Raw genomic sequence first — 22685 nt, forward strand, 5'->3', positions numbered from 1 at the left:
GGTAGGAACAGGTGAAAGTGACTTGATGTCGAGTTCACATTTTCCTTGAGAACTTTACCATGTTTGCATGCACTTTTTCTAATGATTTGGGTTGAAAAATAAAAATGTTTGTTTGTGGTCCATAAACATTTCTAATTGAGTTTTGACAAAACAAACCTGCAAAGGTTGTGTATCAAAGAACATAGAGGCAAAAGTAGTTTACTTGCCATTGTTTTTCATACCCACTTGTACTCGACCACCAATGAAACTCCTTCTACGAGAGAATCATGCACCACCTGATAGCTCCTTCATCGATCTTTTGCGGGTCCCACAAATTAATAGCTCTTACTTTTAACCTAGATTCCATGCTTCACAAACCATTCTTTGTGATGGTTCCACCGATCCCTCAAGTGCTTGTCTCTTCCCTTTTCTGTCCGCGTCAAGACCGCCTTTCCGCTCTTTATATTTTTGGCTTCTTTACTCCGCTGCTTCTCGCTTAAATGCCCGAGCTCCCTCATTGGATCCCACAACAAAAACTTGAAGAGCAAAACACTTGTGTCCTCACCCAACCCTCCCTCTCCTACCTACCCTTTTTTTTGGCACTTGGCATCTTCTCTTCTCCTGCATATTTGGTTGCCTAAAATGACTGGGAAAGGGACCCAAAGCAGCCCAATTGGAAGCCCCTCGTCTGAGAACATCTCAGACAGCTCTTCCAAATTAGAGCAAGACCGATTCCTCCCCATCGCCAACGTAAGCCGGATCATGAAAAAATCGCTCCCAGCAAATGCAAAAATATCCAAAGAAGCCAAGGAAACTGTCCAAGAGTGTGTCTCTGAGTTCATAAGTTTCATCACTGGCGAAGCATCCGACAAGTGTCAACGAGAGAAGAGGAAGACTATAAACGGTGATGATCTTTTGTGGGCTATGACCACACTAGGGTTTGAAAATTATGTTGGGTCCTTGAAGGTTTATCTCAACAAGTATAGAGAGACCGAGGGAGAGAAAAATTCCATGGCTAGACAAGAAGACCAGTTGTCCCCCACCAACCATGGCACTGTCGGTACTCATGAAACTAACAAAGTCAATGGTACTCTTACTGATCCGTCAACTGAGATGGATCTTCAAAGTTTTAACAATGGACTCTACTCACTTGGCACAGAAGTTACAGCCAAGAGCTATGGGGAAAACACAAGGCTCCTTGGCTATCAAGAGAATTTTATGGCTGGTGATTTCAACATGAATAGGATAGGCGAAAACGGAGACAGGAATAGCGAGAGAGCTAGGGCAGCTCAGCTTTATCATGGGGTTCGGTGGTAGAGATATACTGATCTTATATATTTATATAAGCTTATCTCTTACTTTGTTAGATCAATTAACTATCTACATCTACATGTCCACATAAATGAAGTTATTGCAGATTGTGCTCTGAAAGTATGAACATCGTAGAGCTTAGAATAATCTCCATGAAATCTTATGCCTGTTCATTTAATATATATATATATACAGTTCAATCACTACAATCTACAACTGTGAACGTAAAGGAAAATATTATACTTGTGGTAAGTGGTAACTTTCTTTTTATTGATGAATAATTGATATATATTACAGATTCATTCACAGAAACAATCGTTACCCATATATATGACTGCCTCTAAAAACTCATCAAAGATGTTCGGCTATGCATACTATACAGAAGAAGAAATCGACCTGGAGAATATGACCTCTTAGTATAGATTAATTATTTCTAAACTCAAGCAATTACACAAGCAAGAGGTGGTAGGCACTGTGAACTCTGCACGGCTGTCATTCCTACACAGAGCTTGTGATTTTAGAACTGAGGTAGTCTATCTTCTCAGTATTCCAAACACAGAACATCAGCCCAAGAATGAAGCTGAAAACCAAGGTGTAAGGATTTTGCAGTCAAGTAAAGCGGTGCATGGTGCGTGCAAAGGAGACTGATAAAGTAAAAAATGTCAATATCAATCCCAAACCAGCTGAGCCAGCAAGTCAAACCTCAAAGAGAAGTAGTGCACCACAGAAATACGAAGCAAAAGCCGAAGCTGTCATTACAGAGGTGGGAATTGAGCCCCTATCCCCAAATGCTTGAGTCCAACTACATCTCGTCAAAGGATAACAATAGCATCATCCTAAATATTCCAAAATAAATCCGAGGGAGAGTCAATATCCAATGAGACCTCAAAAGCAAGCACAAAATGAATTGGAAACGGGATTCTAGATGTCAAAACAAGAATTAATTAATCAAATGTCAAAATCCTGTTATAATGGATGGTCTTCTCATGGCCACGCGAATACTCTCAAAAACAGCGTCAGTTGCCTCCTCGTCAGGGCTTCCAGTTCCCAGAGCTATCCAGTAGTGTAGTAGACAGTAGCTTTTTTAACTCGAGAGAAAAGCACATGAATTAACGGTTACTGTGAATGTTAGGAATCACTTTGATCACCACAGCAAGTTGAGGGCTATATTGCCACCTCGAAACATGGGGTTGTGGACTCTTGGGAGGCCAGATTCCCCACAGGGAGATTCCAGCTCAACTGGGAGTCCTGGCGCCAGGGTGGATTGATAAACCCCAAACTGAGACTGGGAGCTATCGATAATTCTCTTCAAAAAAATTATTTCATCCGCAGTAGTTCGTTTCTCCAGTTCTTTTTTATTTAATGAGGGCATCACCAAAAGAGGCTGAAAAGTAGCTTTTAAAACACTCCTATAATGCTGTTGATTCATGATCACATGAATTCCACCATATAAACACCATAAAATACAAGAAATGCTCTTAATTTAGATCACAAGGTGTGATTGCATTAACCAGACACTGGAGGACCGGCATGAAGCTGTCTATTTCTGTGTTTTTCTCTCTTTCACGGATTTCTCAAAGGGTGCCTTCCAGCTCTAGTGATTTCTCAAAGGGCATGAAGCCATGTGGTCAGGAGGCAATTGTGTTAACTCTGATAGCATTAGCAAACCAGTGAGATTTTCCTGACAACCAACACTGAGATGCCCGTTTCGTCATTAAGTCAGCGCACCTCCCATAAGGGAAGCCCTCGTAACTGAAGAAGAGAAACATCCTTGTAAAAGCTTATCAACAGGATAAGATGGGCATTGGATCTTTTATGCTTTCGGCCAAAAAAATAACAAAGGGGTGCAATTGTGCTTTGCTTTCAAAGCAAGACACAAAACTGTTGAAAAAAGAAACAAGGGGCTTGATAATGGTACTCCATCAATTTACAACAGCAAAATATAAATTATTGAATTTGCCGTTGTGAATTGGTGGAATGGTATATCATCACCCACAAATAAAGAGTTTATTGGGCATGCATTGTTTTCTTAAGTAAAAAGTACAGCCTTTTTTAAAAGCAAAGCCATCAATTACCGATTAGGCATTTAATTTTAACAAGAACACAAAAGGTAATGATAGAAAATGAAAAGAGGAATATTCTATCATTGCCAAAACGAAATGGTAAAACAGACGCTGGGAATTGACAAAAGTAGCACATCCATGTAATAAGCAATCCTTGCTATTCTAATTCTAATACAAAGCAATGACAGTTTTCCCAGGCTCGTTCCTGGGAACAAATAACATTAACAAGAAGCAAGATCAGTGAAATGATGAAATGGATTCCACTACAGCATGAGTCCATCTGTTGAATGAAAGACTCCTCCCAAATTCCCCCCCCCCCCCCCAACACACACACACACACACTGTTTGTTACTTCTATAATTAACTCAACAAACCAAAAGAGAAGAAATGCTTGTGCACTTTTTATTCAGCCCCCATGTGCCAACATATATTCCACCATTCACTTCTTCATTCTTTTGTTGTATTAGCAGTCAAGTGATGTACCTTCAAATGCAAACGTTATCTCTCCTGAATAACCTCAAATATCAAATCAATTCCAGTAACCATAGTGGTCCCTGGCAACTAAAATATGCATTTCTCTTCAAGAAATTACCTTCCAAGTATACTCTATTCAGTGACTTTCCGTTGACACCATGAATCAATTGCAAGAAATCCCCAAAACTCAAATGAAACAACTACATCAGAAGTCCAAACTTCCACATTGTTTGCCCTCAATATTCTTTGTTCCATTACTTTGTTTCACATCCTTCCTATGGTTGTTATCTAGGCCTCGACTTCGTCCAATTCCCAGCTTAGGCAAACCCTTATTCAGTCCTTCAAGCAGAACACAGGCTTTACACCATTTCTGTGCATGGAACATCACCATGAAACAAAATATTTGTAGCAGTTTAGAAGCACGGCTAAACATTCTAGGCACTAGCAGAAAAGGAGTTTATATATATTAGATGAAAGGTTTTTATCTATGGTCCTGAAATAATAACTTTGGGATCAATACCTGATTAATATATAATAGCTATGTGTCAGATAAACTTGCTATATCAGGTTAATACTACTGGTTTAAATCATATGCTAGAAAACAATTGCAAACTTTGGATGATTGGTTTATCAATTTACTAGTAACCGAGTAAGTTTTAATTTCCTGGTGGATAATTCATTTGTTTCAATCTATGGGTTTTATAGCTTTTCAGGATAATCTCTGAAAATTTAAATCGGGACTACCCTACATGAAATGCATCACATCTACAACATTCAGTCTATCAGATGAGTTGTTCCACCAAACTCATGCCGGATACTAATCCAATCTGAACTCCATGCTTATCTCGCTTAAAAGCAAAAGCAACACTCACCTGGCTTGAAATGTAACCACATCGTTCACATGTCCCCTGCTCCGGCATTTTCGTAGAAGTGGAAATTCTAAAATCTTCCCCTGATTTGATAATGTCAAGTATCGCCCTTGGTCTGCATCAGTAATCAACCAATAATTAATAGGTTAACAAAAAGAGAGATATAAGAAGAGCATCACCAAATTTTTGGAGCATACAGTTTCTACTTGCATGTGGTAGAAAATGCAACAAGAAGATCATTAATCAACCAATAATTAATAGGGTAACACAAAGAGAGATATAAGAGGAAAATCACCAAATTTTTGGAGCATACAGTTTCTGCTTGCATGTAGTAGCAAATGCAACAAGAAGATCATTAATCCAAGGGCATATTTATACTTCTAACATCCCCGCCCCCCTCCCAACACAAAAAAAATAAGAAGAGGAAGAAAAAGAAATTTCACAAAAATAGAAAATAGAATCCTGTTTCAATGATGCTGATAAGGGAGAATAAAGAGAATAGTAAACCTCATCCTCTCCAAATCTTTGATGAACTCACGAGCAAAACCACGATATGCATTAGGTGAATATATGCCTGCAACAAAATACTCTGTGAATAGAGGCAGACAAGCTCAATACCTTATACAAAATCCAATTGATAGGCACAAACTTCAGACACCAAGTCCCAACATCCCGCAGAAGACATGAAGGAAAAATAAAGAAACAAAACAAAAGCAAATTACAACCAAGGAAAAAGGGGGAAAGGGTAGTACATTCAGTGGAGAAGTAGTCCAGCCTCTTGAAATAAGCATACGTGAGCATCTTGTTAAGGTTCTCAACTATCACCACTAAGAAACAGATAGCAATGAAATACAATAAGCAATAAAGAATCTCCATGGGAACTTAACACCATAACCATAAGGATATATAACAATCTCCTTCTCATAGGTGTACTTAAATGGCTTGCATCTTGGAATTGGTCCATCCTCCCCAGTGGTTATTGAAGTGCATCTACTCAATCTGCAAGGAAAGTTAAATCTACTCAAGTAACCAAACAATCAGAGGAAGATAAGAAGAAAAAAGATCCTCCAACCAGAATGCATTACCTAGCAATATCCCCTCGCAATATATTCAAGAGTACAGTTTCGGCAATATCATCTGCATTGTGTCCGGTAACCAGCTTGTCTACTTTCAACAATGCAGCGCCACGATCAAGGGCCTTGAAGACAAAGAAATAAACCAACCCCATCAAATACATAAATCTTATTCTTCACATGAAAATATCAATATCAAACTGCATGCTAAAACTTTTCGCTACGATCTAATATCTAGCGTGGTTTCAAATACCATTTGAGGCATAAGTTTCAGTTCAAAAAAATTCTTTTTTAAGCATGAACTAAAGCATTCTATTTCTCAATTGACTGAAGTAAAATAAGTGATGCATGAATAAAGCAGTTTAAGAATGACATAAATCAGGCTGTATGAAGCATTAATTGCTTGCCTTGACTAACAACCCAATCAGTGACTTGAACTCTGAACTTAGTTTGGAATAAAAGCAGGGTGTTTCCAACATCATTATTATGAATTTAAGTAATTGTACATCTATTATTGTCAAAGTTGCTTTAGTGTTACCTTTTTCTACACTCAATTATTAATTCTTTTTTTTTTCTTTTTTCAGGAGGATGCCCTAAAATATGTCATTCAGGCACCAGATAATCATTTGCAAACATCTATTTATGGGGCCTAATGACATATCTTCTAGATACAGAGCAAAAACAGAAAGCATCAGCAGCGTTGGGGAAACAAAGAGCGATATAAATACCTGCCTACGAAAAACACCACAAAATGTACAATTGTTCTTTAAACCAATCATCTTCACTATCTCATCCATCGTCCATCCATACAAATCCTTGTAGGAAACAATCTTTAACGGCAGCCCATACTAAGAAAAATAACAACAGCCATTACATTTGGATTCAAAATTAGCATGCCCTTGCAAAAATCGAATCACCCGCGCATTCCAATCCAAATCAAACAACAAAGGCTAAAGCTTAGCTACCTGAATTTCATTTCTTTTAACCGTCTCAAGGGAGTCATCCCTATATCCAGTAATGCCTTCATCAACAGACAAGAGGAAGAGATCCAGCCCATAATTGTGTCGACGATTCAACTCGGATAAAACATAAGCAAGCACTGTCGAATCTACAGCAAACAAACAAAACAAAATCACAAAATGAATAAACAAGCAACCAAAATAACCAAAAAAGTGTCTTTTTTTTATTGTATGTAACCTTTTCCACCGGAGGCACCGATTGCAATCCGCTCACCGGGCTTAAACAGCTGGTTTTTCACAATCACCTGATGAATCTCTTCCTCAAATACCTCGTAGAAACACTCCCTGCATATCTTTTTTTTTATTTTAATTCATCCACAAAAGACACAATAGCAAGTTCAACTATCAGTACTTGTAAGTTAGGGCGAAAAATAGTTAATTTAAAAAAAAAATAAAAAAAATGAATTTACCTGCTCTAGGGTTTTAGGTCTTTTGAGGGCAGCCCTTCTTTGGTTACAAAGGTAACACAGGCGACCCGCAGCTTTCTTGTGATTTTCCGCCATAAATAACTCTTACTGGTAACAAAATTGAAAACCTTCTTTATTCAAACTTCGCTTGAGGAGGAAAAAAAAGATTACCTCTTGAAGCAAGCTGTGATTTTATTTTATTTTTTTCAATGCTTCCAGGGAATTCTAAAGCTTCTATGAATTTTGAGCCAAAATCAAATTGAATATCACAAATTAAACGAGGAAAATTTTAAATTAAATGATTTCGGGCGACGAGGTGAGAATATATATATATAGCAATGCACGAGGGCACTTCGAGAGATCATCGAGAACTACTGGACCTGCCTGGGACTGGGTGTACAAGCACGCTTGATCCAATAATATAAAAGCCCACGCGCGTGGGCTTTCGTTTCTTTTGATTTTTTTTTATCTAAGCCTCGACACTTATTTTTTTAAAAAAAATAAGGCAGACTGTATAGTTTACTAGAAATCAGTAGCTAGAAAATCAAGGGATTTTTTAGCTAAAAAAGTCATTTTTACTTTAAAATACCCAATAAATAATTTTAAAATATCAAAAAAACAATTTATCAACCCAAAAAAGCTCTAAAAATCAAAACAAAAAAGAATTTATCTCTCACCCCTAATCTACTTTTTCATGCAAGATGAAAATTCAAAACACCCCAATAAAATTCTATTATTGAATTGAACTTGTTGATACCAGAATTAGTCTTTTTTATGTTAAAATGTGGTCAAACCTTCGACTTTTTCTCTTCTTTATCGAGACAACTTTATATCCTCTCTCAAGTTCAAGAAATGAAATATTAAAAAAATAAAATTTTGAATCAAAGTTAAAATTGAAAAAAAAAATAAAGGAATTATAAAGGGAGAAGAAAGAAAGAACTTGGACTAAGTATAATTTTTTTTTCTAACGAGTTTTGGATTGGTCATGAGATTTCTTTTTATTTTACACTTTGATATTCTTTTGTCGAATTCTTTCTTTCTCCGACAATTGAAATATAATAATGCATGTGACTTAGAATCATTTTAGTGGTTTGTTATATCACTAGCTCGCACTACGTTGCAAGTTAGATTAATTTTTTTTAAAATATATGAAAGAAATATCTAGCATTGCTAGCACTTTTATAGTAAAAAAAATTAAAATCACGTGAAGGCTGATCCGATATGACCTGGTCGACTTGATGAGTTTAAAGACAACCCGAACAACCAGTAAAAATATACTTTGACTCTCAGGAATTCAAGTCAACATCTTTTTTTTATATAAAAAAATATTAAAACGATAACATATTTGATCAATCTAGGTCAATCCTGATTAACTTATCAAATCCATGACATGGATCATGAGACTATGATAATCTCATGTAAAGCAAATCAAAACAAATTATAAAATTCAATTCTCAATTAACCCAGCGTTAAATGATGAAATTGAAAATGTTTAATAAAAAAAATAGCATAAGTTAACATGTCAAACTCGTGATCCGAATCATAAGGTCAAAGTAACCTCATAGAAAGTAAACAAAAAAAGAATGACCCAAGTCAACATTGGCTAACCTGTCAAATTCGCGACCAAGATCGTAAGACTATGATAACCTCTATACAAAGTAAATTAAAACAAATTATGAAACCCAATTTTCAATAAACTCATCACCAAATGATGAAATTAAAAAAAAAATATTCAATCTAAAAACATGATATAGTAAAACCATAGTTTTCAGACCCGGCCTGGTGGGCAGCCCGGTCCAAGGTCCAAGTTCCGGGTTTTGACTGAGTCAATTTTTTTTAAAATCAAAACGACGTCGTTTTAGTAAAAAAAACAAAACAAAAGTCAACGGGTTGCAATCGGGTTTATGACCGGGTATTGCCGGGTCGCACCGGATTTTTCCTTCCCCTATTTTTTTTCAACCCAGCCCGGTTCTAGCCCCGGGTCGACCCACCGGGCCGGGCTGAGTTTCAAAACTATGAGTAAAACAACTCGTGTTTATCCGGGTTAACACACAAAACACATGACCTGATTCATAAAACCGAGATAACTTTATAGAAAATAATCTAAAATAAATCATGAAACATAATTCATAATTAATCAAATGTCAAAGGATAAGATTGAAAAAAACATCAATTAAAAAAAACAAAACAAACTCGATTCAATTGAGTTAACCCGTGACTTGAGTTATAAGACTGAGACAATATTATAAAAAACAATCTCCAATAAATTATGAAGTTTAATTTTTAATAAACTAAATGTTGAAGTATGAAATGAGAAAAATAACCATAAATCTTGAAAAAAAAAACTACTATAATAAATAGTATTTCATAAGACTACGGGCAACAAAATCACCACCTTTTTTGGTTCATCATTAGCAATAATTATAATGATGCAATTTCACCATTATAGTTAGCTAGTAAAGAATAGTGAGTTACATATTAAAAAGGATCTTTATAGTTGCAGGGTAGTTTTACAGTTTTACTGGGTCGAATGTGACTGTACACTGTTGTCTTATCGGGTTGGGTTACAACTTACAAGTGGATCTGCCATGATTGTTTAACAGACAGCACAATCTCACAACCATCCAACAAGCACTTATTCCCTCCAAACATGACCTTTATAAGTAAAACAAAAAAAACAAACATTTTACCGAATTTCTTGGATTTGGAATGCCTCTTTTGTAAAGAACACGCCCGCCGACACGCATCCTAACCATATCTTTACTACTTACACCTTTGTATTTTTTCCATTTAAGTTCCCGTGCTTAAGATTTTTCAAGATCCTGTCCTTATCCAGTGTTTGATTCTTGTTTCACAATCTTGAATTACTGATAGAATGTGGAAAAAATCAAGTAAAAGAAATCTAGGAGGAGCACGGGATTCAGAAAGAAAATGAAAATTAAGAGTACAGGTACTAGGTTTCATTATGTCATGAATAAACAGTACAGACACGGTCCAAAAGTTACAAAACAGTCAAACCCCCCCATGAACAAGCTTTGTGGATCCGATTCCATTGTTCCAATATTTACCAGACGCTCCTCTCTCTCTCTCTCTGTTGTTATTTATGAGATTTTAAAAATCGGTACTTGAGGCCTCCTACTCTGTACTCCTCCATGGATCGCACCGCTCCATCTCCTTCCCTCTCGACCCAAGAACCGACCCCCACTAATCATCCAAATCCAACTGTGGAGAATGATTGTAACCCAAAAACCATCAACAAGAGGAAGAAAAAAAGAGTCTTTAAAGACACAGCCATAACACCGCCCCCATCACAACCAACCTCTTCTTCTTCTTCTTCTTCTTCTTCTGTGAATAAAAGTCCGCGCGTGTCACACAAACGCAGAAGCCCTAAGGTGGTTTTTGCTCCTGTTAGGCGCAGGGGTGGTATAGGGGATGATGGTGTGGAGGCTATTGCATTACCTCTTGGAATGTCTTTTGCTGCTGTTGTTGCTCAGGTTTCTTCAATTTTCTGTTTTTTTATGCGATTTAGATTGAAATTAGGGATTTTGGCTCATAAAGTTTGGAATTTTGATGTAGCTTCAAGTTTGGTTTCTTTTTTTTGTGTCTGTCTAGTTTTTTTAAGGCAATTAGGTTTTGTATCTGCTTGCATTGGGAAATTTTTTAAGGCAATTTGCTTATATGTTATTCAAATTGATTGGCGTTTGTTTAACTGTCTAATCGGGTTTGGGATTTGTTTGCTATTGGTTATTGCTTTTCTAGATAAAATTTGTTGATTTGTTGGAATGGAGATAGATACTTATGTAAGGTTAAGGAGATTGTTGATGAATTTTTGATGTTGTGGAGTGTTTAGCTCTTTGAATGTCCTTAAGTTTATGTATTGATTTAGATGTGCAACTATGGAACTCAAAGATGAGTTACAAGCACTTGGATTTTAGCTTTTGATCAACTATATTATGCATGAAATTCAGTGTTGACTTGAATTTAAGTTCTGGTAGTTGGCATTAAAATGATCAATGGATTGTGAATAAAAGGTTTTTAAGCAACCCTATAGAAAATGTATACATTTGATGTACAATTGTGGCTATGTATATAAACGTCATTGAGATAGATAATTAGATATCTACATTGTATCTATTGTTTTGGTGTTTCGGGAAAGCAGTAGGGATAGAGACAAGCCTGTTATGTGATGCTTAATGTGGATGTTTTATTGCTATCTGCGTATCATATGGCATACACATTACATGCTTTTACTTGCATGCGGACATATCGTTTGTTGCATGATTCTTATTTTGTTTACATTAATACATTCAAGTCTATACCTTATGGCCTTCTTTGATTTATACATCGATATATGTATAATTAGTGCGTCCAAAGCAGTGTCCAGTTTTTTATTCAACACCATGTTTGCAGTCTAATATCATTTGGTGGTCAAATTAATTTTGATATTAGGTTGACAGTTTATATTTACTCATGCAATGAGAATTTTTGTTCTTGTGGGATGTCCGTTAATGACATCAGTTGTATTCTTGTAATATGTTATCTTTGGTGAATCAAAAGGTGGACTGGACTCTGCCTTCTCTTAAGTATACCAAACAGATTGGTGATTGTTTATAAAGTTAACCCTCAAACATCTTCACAGCTATTTGTTTGAACCTGAGATACCGAGCAGCTCGCCTGAACGCCGAGTCTTTCTGGTCTTGACTGCCAATTTTATTATAGTCTTCCATCTTTGTAAAAACAAAGCATTAAAAAAAAACTTGAACTCTATTTTCTTCCTTTTTAAGGTTTTATTTTCAATTTCTAATTGTTTTATATATATAGGTTTTTTCTCCCTATGGTTTCTTTCAGTGTCCCCTTTGTACCTTTCAGCACTCTCCTGTGGGATTTCTGAACTTTCAAATGAAATGGCTTGCCCTATGAAAAATGTCTCATTAAAAATACATAATCGCATTCTTACAGGAATGGAGACACTGGAGAGTTTTTGTCAATTAGCAAGGTCTCAGGCATCTTTTATCATATGTGCTAATCATTTTGGACATGAGAAATTAAAATTTCCCATTTCATACCTAACTGTTTTAATACTTTATTCAATTTTGTTTTTTCAAAAAAATGTTTTCTGAGGTATGCTATGTTACCGGATCTGAATAGTTTTGAATTTTGATAATTTTATATTATCAAAACAGTGTTCAGAGGAGATTTGCAAAATAAGTGTTGCATCGCCACTTAAGACTCCATTGGCAAAGTCTCCAGTTTTATGCTCTGGTCTTAGAAATAAATGTAAATAATGTGCACATTTGTAAAGATTTTCTTGCATTCACATTAGTATTTGTCATTTGATATTGTTCATCTGTTGCTGTTTTTTTTTCTTCTAATTTTAGGTTCTGGAGAGGAAAGATGCTGCAGGTGAAAGGATGTCTGTTGATCATCTTTCAATGGTAAGGTTTTTTTTAGCCTAACGTGAACTTTATATTCACCTCGCAGAAATAGATCTAAGATGTCATCACTATGGTTACATCCCTTCTGCTGTACATCTTTTATCTGCATACTGAATAACATACTAGATTTATAACTCAAATGGACTGCTTGTTATACAGTTCATATTTAGGCAACAATGCAATCAGATCAATGAAATTGCCCATCTAGTAAATTTTTCACTGCAACAGAAAAATTTGCCGCAGCATACTTGGGTTTTTTTTTTTATAGGCTCTTTCCCTTTGATATTGAATTTGTTTGTTCTAAGATTAATGATGTTTGGAATATTGGGGATTAAATCAATCTTTATTTGTCTACTTTTGTGCAGATCTGCTCTTCAGCTGTCAGAGAATCTTTAGCCAGTGTAAGCCAGACCTTAACTGCTCACTCATCCATTGACTCTGGTTTTACAAGTCAAGTTTCCTCATGTACTTGTCAACATCAGACAGGCCACAAAATGCTGACTTATATGAATGCGCTTCATTCTTTACACCCTATTTGCAACAGGTCTTTGGTAACAAATTTGATTTCTTCGCAAGGAATTTTCAGAAATCATTTGGGAGCACATTGAGTACTCTTAGATTGATTAATGAATCGTCTATCAACTTGGGACCGCATGCCTTAATTCACCAGAACCTAGAAATTTCTGCTTCAAACAGGACTCTCAATAAAAGAGATGGCTGTACAAATAGTGCCTGTATGAAAGACTCGGATTCAGAAGCAGACTTGCCCAATAATTCAACTGAGGGTCAAACCCATAAACCCGAGCAGGTAGAAGAGAACATATCAGTGGGTTGCTTGGGTCAAGAACTTGTCCTGCACGGGCCAGCCAACCAACTGGCTTGTGCTCCTAGTTCATACCCTTTAATTAACATGTATAACAATATTGAGAAATCTGTTGTGGAGCAAGTCCGTTCTAATGACCTGAAGGCATTGGAGATTGGTGTTGCAATGAAAAGATTGAAGTTGGATGAGGAATTGTTGAATCTCACCTCAGAATCAAACTATCTGGAGAGATCAAAATTAGTAATGGGCATGTCAAAGGCATCCTTTAAAGCTGACAAGTTCAAGACTCAATTAGAAGACACAAGGCATGCTGAGCTGCATAGAAATTGCATTGACTGTCTTGTTGCTGGTTTGTTCATCATGTCAGCCTCGCTTTCATACAGTACATATGTTTATTCATACAGAAGGATCAAAGAAGCTACTGCATCCTGCTCTCATTCACACAAGGCAAGGACCATGTCTTATTGTTTATCTTGCTAATGTCATTTGATTTAGTTTCTTGACATGTGTGTAATTATCATTTTTGTTGGTATTCTGGTCTGGTTCTATATGCTTTCTTTCTAGTACTAGGTACTAGCAAAGGTGCTTCCTTGAGAAATAACAGAGAGACTAGAGAGAGGCTACTAAAAGTGTATTTTTAATTAAAACTATTATATTATAAGCAGCATTTTAACTTCAATCCTTGAGGTAGTTGGTAAAGGTTAGGGCTTGGGCAGGCTTTATATTCTAATCATCCCTTGATGTCTGAAATTTGACGAAGTAGAAACGATGGACAACCTTTCTCATTGGGCAAATTGTGACCGGATTCTCCTTTTCAAGTTTAAACATGATTTAGCAATCTTGATCCAAAATAGTCTTAATCACGAGCAGAAAGAAAATTCTTTATCATTGTTTCCATGTCTAATACCATGTCTTTGTTCTAAACCCTTTCTAGTTTTGTGATATTGGGTCTAGGTTGACACTATTCCCACTCCCTAACATTATGAGGTGACCAAATTAACCTTCATTTAGAATGTTCTCATATATAATTAAAACACCATCAATTCTATACACTATAAATCTAATATAAATTTATAAAAGAATACTGTCTTCAAATCTAAATTGAACATGCTAATAGTATTTTTGTTTTCATTGAAATATATAGCGTATTGTTCAAAATCATTATTGTAAAAAATATTTTATAATTTACAAGTTAGATTTTAAAAAAACTTATGATATTTTTATGATAATGAATAAAATGTAGAACACTTTGTATCTGCTATAAAATAGACACTCTTAATGATATCATTGAGTGATAATAGTAATGTTTTGTCATCTAAACAATGTTTAACATAAACAAAAATAGTATATTAAAAACAATTAGAAATACAAATACATTTTACCACACTTTTCATGAATTTTAAGTACATTTATTTGTGTGTGTGTGTGTAATAGAAAATTGCATTGTTAATGTGAAATTATGTTTTATTTTTTTTGGCATGTACATCTAAAAGAATTTAATTGGTTTAATTATTTGAAGTTTTGAGGAATTAAATTGAGGTTAGTTTTGTCACTTAATGAAATTATTGATGGGGAACAACAAATAAGGGGTGGGATTAGCACCAACCGTGGGTCTATGGATTAGACAATTGCCATGCCATACCTTTGGTAACAAATGATTTTTGTTTCTTTTTGCTATATACTCCTTTTCTCTTGTTAATTTCATATCAGATGCTGAGGAAAAATTCTATGTTTCTGGCTGTGTTTCAGGTGTCCAAGTTCGGGTGGTTCGTCAGGCCTTTTTCATCCTTAAATTCCTGGCTGCAGATACTGATATGTCAAGTTCAAGTTGTGAGCCAAATGGCGTTTGGAATCCTAATTATTCTTGCAGTTGCTTTTTTGCTTGTACAACGGTCCTCGAGTTCACACCGGACAATGCCAATAACTTTCATTCTGCTACTGTTGGGAGCTGTCTGTGGTTTTACTGGCAAACTTTGTGTAGATACACTGGGAGGGAGTGGATCACTCTGGCTTCTGTATTGGGAAGCTTTATGCTCGCTGCAGTTCTTCTCAAATGTATGTACACCAACTTTGTTCCGTATACTTCATGGCCCCGTCGTTGCAATCTCTCAAGGGACAAAACCCAACACAATATTTCCATATTGGCTCCGGAAATTACTCTTCTACGCTACTTCCGTCCTGTTTCTACCATTGTGCTGTGGTCTCTTGCCATTTGCTGGCCCAGGTGAATGGACAAATCATTTTTGTCTGTTAAAACCGAACATGATGTGTCCCAAAACGGGTGATTGAGGCTCCCATTCATATCGCAACCAGTCAAGCTCCTGTCTATTTGTATGTTACTTGTACTGTACACCAAGCTGCCTAAGTATTGTGCTTGGGCTAAATAAATTATGTGGGCAGCTGGGTTGATTTATTCATTTTGTATGCTTGAGTCACTGCAAAATTAGCTAGGGATGCTTTACAAGAAGAGAGCAGAAGTTGCATCGCAGGTCGTTTGTAATGTTAAGTGAATTGTCATGTTGTATCATGGTAGCAGCATTTTAATGTTAGAATATTCGTGAACTGATATATTACTTTATCCTGTATCTTATTCATTTCCCTTGAACTCTAAGAGTATAAATCTCAAGGCCACGCTGCTAATAACCAAAATAATCGTTCACCTCACACACCAATAAGAATTTAATGTTGCTCAAGTCCTCAGACCACCGGTCAAATTTAGAACGCAAGCCAATGCATTGCGGTCATTTATTACAGAAAGTTGAAATACTATAAATCATATTGTTTTGCGACTAAACTTCTGGTAATAAAACTAATTATATCAGAACAAAATGTATGGGGGAAACAACCGAGAGATCCAAGCAACAGGTGAATTTCACCACCTGCAACTCTATAACTGGAAAATGTGATAGCCCTCAACAGTGTTATCTTACAAATGCCTGCTAGAGTACCATGTGCTGACTGTCAAAAAAATTCTGAAACTATAAAGTTTACATGCCCTGAGACACCTAGACTGATAAAGTGAAGATTATAACGAGGCCCCATAGGCACGACTCCCATCTTCATGGTGAACAAAATCTTCATATTTGATTCTTTGCAGCCAAAGCAGGCTTCAAACTGTCACGCTTGTCCTAGATGTATCCACTCATAGAACCTCATGAGCCTTCCCATAATACCTGTTTATGAAGGATGCCTTCAAGGAAAAATTGCAAAAATCACAAGGAAATCAGATAATCCACTTTCGGGAAAGAGAAAATGCAAGGTCTGCATGTACTATCCTCGTTGACCTGGGACAATCTATTAATACTTGGAAATTGAGAGAATGAATGGAAAATTTAAGATGTTCCCTTGAGAAGTTGGAACGGTAGATTGACAAAACTGTGGGACACAATGGGGTATAAAAGAAACCTTAATCATACAATCTAAACTTGAAACCCACGCATAAATAATTTCTCATTCCCTAAAAGTTGTAGCATTCAAAAGACAAAAGACCATGGTCCACAGAATTTTCCCACAGAAAGCATATTCAATATGGAACTGCTTTAAATAATGGAAACCTGACTATTTGGGTGTTTTTGCATACACCAGAGATAATACCAGACAACAATACAAAACTCATAGAGGTAAGACAGGCCTGTATACCTCATTCAAGGACAATATGCATGCTCTGATCATAAAATGAAACGGGCACACAGGATTTGAAAGAGGCTCATATTTGGAATATGAAATCCAAAATAAGCTAATTAGACAGATAGACAAGGGGATAATATGTTTAACTTGAATAATGTCCTCCTATAACTTTGTATTCCAACTACTTGGAAACTGAACAGGCAATCACAAAGGTTGCTAGCTATTGAACTACAATCAGAATAGAAAAACAAACTCTGATTAATCAAAAGCTGTTTTTGCATGTCCTTGTGGACAACGCTTTACCTTCACATTTGATATGTCAGGTGTATCAGGTGTTTGCACGGGATAGAACTTGTAAAACCTCAACTTCTCAAATGCTCGTCTACTTTCCTCACTCATTTCCTCCAGGGCCTTTCTCCTGGCTTCCCTTGCCTGCGTCAAAGGAAACTTGTTAGAAAGCAGATCAAAGACTGCCTACTTATACTCCCAAACCAAACAGAACCAAACAAGTTACCTCTCTGTTAGCTTTCTTTGCTTCTCGAACTTTCTCTTTAACAAATTCCTAAGAAAGCAAAAATGCAAGGTTCAATTATTAACAAAAATAAGATGAAATGATGAGATATTCAAATATATTTAACAAAACTCACCTTAAAGGCATCCTTTTGATCTTCAGATAATTCATCCTCCTGGATCAGTTTATCAGTGAACTCCTGCAGATTGATAGGTAAATCTTAATATAAATTAATTGTACTTTCTTTGCAGTGGGTAGGGTGGTGGTTCAGGAAAGAATTTTGACAAAGTTGAGCAATGATAGGACAAGTATAATCACAAGAGGAGGTAAGAATATGTTCATAAGCATAACACCATTTCTACATCATTCCTTCAAATATGCAGGAGAATCCAGCTCCACAGTGGTGGATTTATAAGACGACTATCATAACCACATGTTCAAACCAATTCTCCCATGATGTCAAATGTCACAGTGGTTATGATACATTCAAAAGACAGAAGACGTGAAAAGAGAAACTTCATGAAAAACCATCCAGGTTAAACGAAGAAAAAAACATCAGAAATAGAACTCTTACCTCAAGTTCATCAAGTTCCCAATCAAATTCACAGAAAATCTGCAGTTATTAATGATAGAAGGTCAATTTACTGAATCGTATATCAGTGCTACCTTTATCATCACAACTAAACTAAGCACAGCAGTTTGCTTAATTAACCATAGACTGTAATTTCTGAACCAATCTCAAATCATGCAATCCATCAACATCCAAAGGTTTTGGTTTCCATCAATTTGTTTCTCTTACATGCTATTCACTTACCGGCTTTAGTTCTGATGGGAAAATTATCTGAACCTCGGTGCTCTGCTCAAGCTCATCTTCCTTAAAGGGGTTGTAGAAATCTGTCAAAAAAGGGAAGCATGTCAGAGGAATGGAACAGTTCCCTATACATTAGCAATAAAAGATGACAGAACACTAAAAGCTAATGCATGAGCTGTATTATCCTCTGCTCTGATTAATCTAGCAAGCAGTCAAACATTGTTCAGAAAATAAGTGTTGTGGCCACAAACTTTTTCTACTCATCAGAACTTAGAGAGCACTTTGTTCCATTATTTTCACAACACTGTTTAAGTAAAAAGAAGTTTGTGTGGAATACAGCAATCTAAATATGTGAAATTTCCTCAAAACTCACAAGGTAAGCAGTACTCATATTTCTTGATCCGATCTATCTTCAAATGTTTCAAAGCGGTCCTGCAAGCAATCCATGTGCACAGGCAACAGGAATAGACACATGTAAGGATACACAAACATCATAGTATCTGAAAATTTCAATGAAACACTACAAACCTGACTATTTCTCATAAAATATGGTATGCTTATGTGCGCATCAACTTCCAATGATTAATGAATTGGAGAACCAGAAAGGAAGTTTAAAAGGTGAAAAGGTTATAAAATATTCTGCTGAAGGAAGCTCGAGTATTAAGTTCTCAAGTTTATTGTGCAATAACAACATGCTGGCTGTAAGTTTAACAGCAGATCTATGAACATAAAAATGTTGATTCCTCTAGCTTCTATCTTGCTAAAAAACAAGCCCAGATGTGTCTTTATGTCTCATTATTTTCTTCATATCACACTTAAATGTCTACTGAACAGAATGTCATCCAACTGCCATAATAAAAGGTATATATAACCAAGAAAAAATGTAAAATGAGAAACCAAAATGTAGCAAAAGGTGAAGTTATTTCTGTTAAATAAATAATATAATAATGGTTCTCAAAAGTAGGAACTGAGAACTGGATTATCTAAAAAAAGTACCAAGCCAGTTGTCCAGAAATGGCCCTAAGACATGTGAGCACCATGCATGCTTATAACGTGTATTTAGGACCAAACTGTGATAATGGTTCTCAAAAGCAGGAACTGAGATCTGGGAACTGGATTATCCAAAAAAAGTACCAAACAAGTTGTCCAGAAATGCCCATGAGACATTTGAGCACCATGTGTGCTTGTAATGATTATTTAAGAACAAACTGTGATATCAACATATGTAATGAAAATGGGCAGCAATAAATAACTTAAAGAGCAGTTTGTCCTGATAACCGAGAATCTACATACAAAAAAAAATCAGAGCAGAGCTCCATAAAAATCAACATACAAAAACCAATCGGAACAGTTCTCCATACATACAGCTCAAGGAAATTAAAAAGGCAGCCAAAAGAACTTTTAAGTAATAACTATAGGGTAAGGAACCTCATATAAAACACTAGAAATGATATATTGTGTGTGTACAGGAAGATTGAGAGGGGAGCAAGGTACCTTCTCTGAGTGCAGCTCAGAATAAAAATTTGATGTCTCAGTCTGTCAACTTGACTTTCTCTGGAGAAGGATTTGAGTTGCAAAAAAGACATTGAGCAAAATATATAATTAAAAAAAAAATTGGGAAAAGAGAAACTCCATGAAATCATGAAGAAATGTAATTTGGAATATGAAAATTGGATACCTATTTTCCAGAGGTATATAAGGAACCCAATCCATTTTCATTTGTTTCATGGGAATTATTTCTTCAACCTCCCTCTGAACCGACTTAATTCCAATCTTATCAGAAGGAGGGAAAGGAGATGCAACCTGTAAAAGAAGATGTTTAATAAATAGAAAGGCAGCAGCAAGAAATGACTAGCCTCCATTAATATAAAGGATTTTTATTTTTTTTATTTTCTTTTTCAAGGAAGACTAGAGATAATTGTCTTCACAACAACACCAATCTGCAACTGTACTTCTGAAATTATAACAGATAGTGAAATATGTGATGAAACAACTCTTAGGAAGAAAAAATGTGGTGTTGGGAAAAGTAACAATCTAAGAGGTAAATTCTCAAGCTCTTAACCTATAGCCTTGAGAACAGCACAAAATGGACATCTTCGTAGTAAAACATAGGCTTCCTTTTAAGTTCATCTTATAAAAGGTTTAACTAGGTGTAAAGGTAGGGACAATTGTAGAACCAACATTCTCACTTTGCCAAGTTCAAAAGGAGAGATCTGTGATCCCACTATTACCATAAAGGAAATGTAGAATGTCTATGAGCGCTATGACCTTTTCACTCCTGGATTGTGCTTTAATGCATGGAAGCACTTCTTGGACATATATATCTAGGGCTTTTGAAACCTGAGATCCTTGTTATATGAGATTTAAGTAGGTGTAAAGGTGGGGACAACGTAAAGCCATAACCGGACACAGCTAAACCTTTTATCAAATTAAGTAAAGAAAAAGCCCACGTTACTTTCATCATGAAAACAAACCAATGTAAAAATATGCGATAAGAAAAGGTGTTTGTAAAGTCTGCTCCTTGACAATTTCATAGGTGAACATACATATATCAGAGTGCATGCAAAAGTAACTGTTTCAGTAAACTTACCGCCACGACTGCAGGTATGTAGATTAATAGGCTATCATCCTTGAAAGGGACCAGTTGAGCTGAAGAAACCAAAGAAACAAAGTAAGATTCATATGGCAAAAGAAAAGGACAGGGCATGGGAAAATCAAGCAAAAAAGAAAGTAATGTCTGGCTATTTAAAGAAGCCTGGGCACAAAGACTTAGAAAAAAATTAAGGTTTCAAGTTAGAAAGCAACTCACGCTCTGTACACCCAAAAAGGTAAACTTTCCTCCCATGTAGAACACCTCCTTCTTCAAATGCATTCTGACCAGTCAGAGCAGTAGTTTCAGTTTACACACATACTAAAAACCATCTACGCAGTGAAAGATATAGGTGATTTTATGACAACCACCTCTAGATTAGAGAAATTCCAGTTGAATCCGTAAAGCTTGTCCAGTTGATCCCACTGTACAAAAAAGAAATATTGTAAGCTATAAGCAACATAATTAATTAACCAACAAAGCAAAGAACAGGATAAAAATTAAAATCTAACCTCTGTACCGACAGGGAATATTTCCTTCCATAAGTCTTCCTGCATAAGAAAACAATTTCACAATGCTTAATTTTTTTAATTGACCAGCTTAAAAAAAATAACACGGTACTCAAAAAATTCAACAAAAAAATTCCAAACTATCCTTGCTATAAAAGCATTACTACACAGTTCAAGAATTTTAACCTAATTAAGAAAAAAATAAAAAAATAAAACTAAACTAAACTAACAAACTGCCAAACTGCAGCTATTAACCTTAAACTCAAAGCTAAGTTTTTCCACTGTTTAATTGACTGATTGGTTAACAATATAATTAACCCTACGAAAAAATATCCGATTTCATTCATTTTTAAAAACCTATTAACAAACAGAAATTGAACAAATTATTCCTAAATTTTTCAATATATAAAAAGAAAAAACTTAGATTAATTAATTTCTAAAATCCAACAAAATAAACTAATTGAAACAAAATAATGGGAGGAAGTGAAAGATTAGAATACCAAGTTGCGCTTGTCTTCGAAGTATTCGGGTTCGGGTTTGGATGCCTTGACTGGCTTAGCTCTAGTAGGTGGTTTCGTCGATTCGGTGGTTTTGTGGTTGTCTTGAGCGGGAACGGCAGCAGCTTCGTCTTCATTATTATCTTTCTGGATTCTCTTTCTCTTGGCTCCTTTCCTCATTATTGATTGATTGATTGATTTTCTAGAGAGAAAAAACCAAGTAATGGCGAGAGAGCTTGGTTATTTTGGATCGAACTCGAAGGATCCGGATTCGAGTCCTAGAGAGGGAGGGAGGGTGGGAGGGACAGTGTGTGTTTTTGTTTTTTAAAAGCGTGAAATTGACGCGGGGAGATAGGGTTTTTTCTCTTTCGGAAGGTTGAAATTTCAGTTTCTAGAGAGGCGCAAAGATTTGAATTTTTTGGATTTGTTTTTTCTATTTTTTTTTTTTTAATGAAGCACTGAGGGTGGTGTACGGACAACGTCGGCAATAAGTAGTGGGAAAAAAAAAACCGAAAACACGAGGCAGTAAGATTGTGAGACTGTCTCGAACTTGTTTTTTAATTTTTTTTATTTAAAAATATATTGAAATAATAATTTTTTTTATTTTTAATATTAATATATTAAAAAAATTAACTTAAATCTTAAAATTTTAAAATACAATTCAAAACAAATATCTTTTAACGTTTG

General features: G+C 35.7%; 4 protein-coding genes and 1 long non-coding RNA gene across 9 annotated transcripts; 3 read left to right on the forward strand and 2 right to left on the reverse strand.

Moving 5' to 3' along the window:
• The first annotated feature begins 469 nt into the window (after positions 1-469).
• Positions 470-1410, forward strand: LOC7486332 (nuclear transcription factor Y subunit B-3). The gene has a single exon (XM_002306309.4). It carries the CDS (start codon positions 622-624, stop codon positions 1294-1296), a length of 675 nt encoding a protein of 224 aa, XP_002306345.2. The 5' UTR covers positions 470-621; the 3' UTR covers positions 1297-1410.
• Positions 1411-1534: 124 nt separating this feature from the next.
• LOC7477123 (cytoplasmic tRNA 2-thiolation protein 1) lies at positions 1535-7519 on the reverse strand. 5 transcript variants are annotated; one of them, XM_052453266.1, is made up of 12 exons: positions 7199-7511; positions 6967-7081; positions 6735-6877; positions 6498-6617; positions 5782-5894; positions 5603-5695; positions 5449-5489; positions 5204-5270; positions 4700-4811; positions 3946-4197; positions 1993-3042; positions 1535-1870 (listed from the first exon to the last, which is right to left on the reverse strand). In XM_052453266.1, the coding sequence occupies exons 1-10, from the start codon at positions 7289-7291 to the stop codon at positions 4033-4035; spliced, it is 1062 nt and encodes a 353-aa protein (XP_052309226.1). In that variant the 5' UTR covers positions 7292-7511; the 3' UTR covers positions 1535-1870; positions 1993-3042; positions 3946-4032. The 5 variants fall into 5 exon arrangements, with proteins under 5 accessions (XP_052309226.1, XP_052309225.1, XP_024457817.1 ...); XM_052453264.1 differs by lacking the exons at positions 1535-1870; positions 1993-3042 and adding exons at positions 3472-3651; positions 3684-3836 and having other exon boundaries at positions 7199-7510; XM_052453265.1 differs by having other exon boundaries at positions 1535-3042.
• Positions 4695-5083, forward strand: LOC127905373 (uncharacterized). Its single transcript, XR_008059321.1, has 2 exons — positions 4695-4841; positions 4958-5083. It is a non-coding gene; the product is annotated as an uncharacterized LOC127905373 (long non-coding RNA).
• A 2491-nt stretch (positions 7520-10010) lies between the features above and the next one.
• On the forward strand, positions 10011-16031 carry LOC7477124 (protein CPR-5). The gene is made up of 5 exons (XM_002306311.4): positions 10011-10689; positions 12574-12630; positions 12996-13031; positions 13175-13900; positions 15203-16031. The coding sequence occupies exons 1-5, from the start codon at positions 10348-10350 to the stop codon at positions 15740-15742; spliced, it is 1701 nt and encodes a 566-aa protein (XP_002306347.4). The 5' UTR covers positions 10011-10347; the 3' UTR covers positions 15743-16031.
• Positions 16032-16164: 133 nt separating this feature from the next.
• Positions 16165-22426, reverse strand: LOC7477125 (protein HEAT INTOLERANT 4). The gene is made up of 14 exons (XM_024600472.2): positions 22002-22426; positions 21505-21543; positions 21364-21417; positions 21212-21275; positions 20993-21051; positions 20081-20205; positions 19897-19956; positions 18776-18834; positions 18406-18485; positions 18166-18204; positions 17728-17790; positions 17595-17642; positions 17384-17512; positions 16165-16643 (listed from the first exon to the last, which is right to left on the reverse strand). The coding sequence occupies exons 1-14, from the start codon at positions 22176-22178 to the stop codon at positions 16596-16598; spliced, it is 1044 nt and encodes a 347-aa protein (XP_024456240.1). The 5' UTR covers positions 22179-22426; the 3' UTR covers positions 16165-16595.
• Between the last annotated feature and the right edge of the window lie 259 nt (positions 22427-22685).

Source organism: Populus trichocarpa, chromosome 5, assembly GCF_000002775.5.
Source record: "Populus trichocarpa isolate Nisqually-1 chromosome 5, P.trichocarpa_v4.1, whole genome shotgun sequence".
NCBI lineage: Eukaryota > Viridiplantae > Streptophyta > Magnoliopsida > Malpighiales > Salicaceae > Populus > Populus trichocarpa.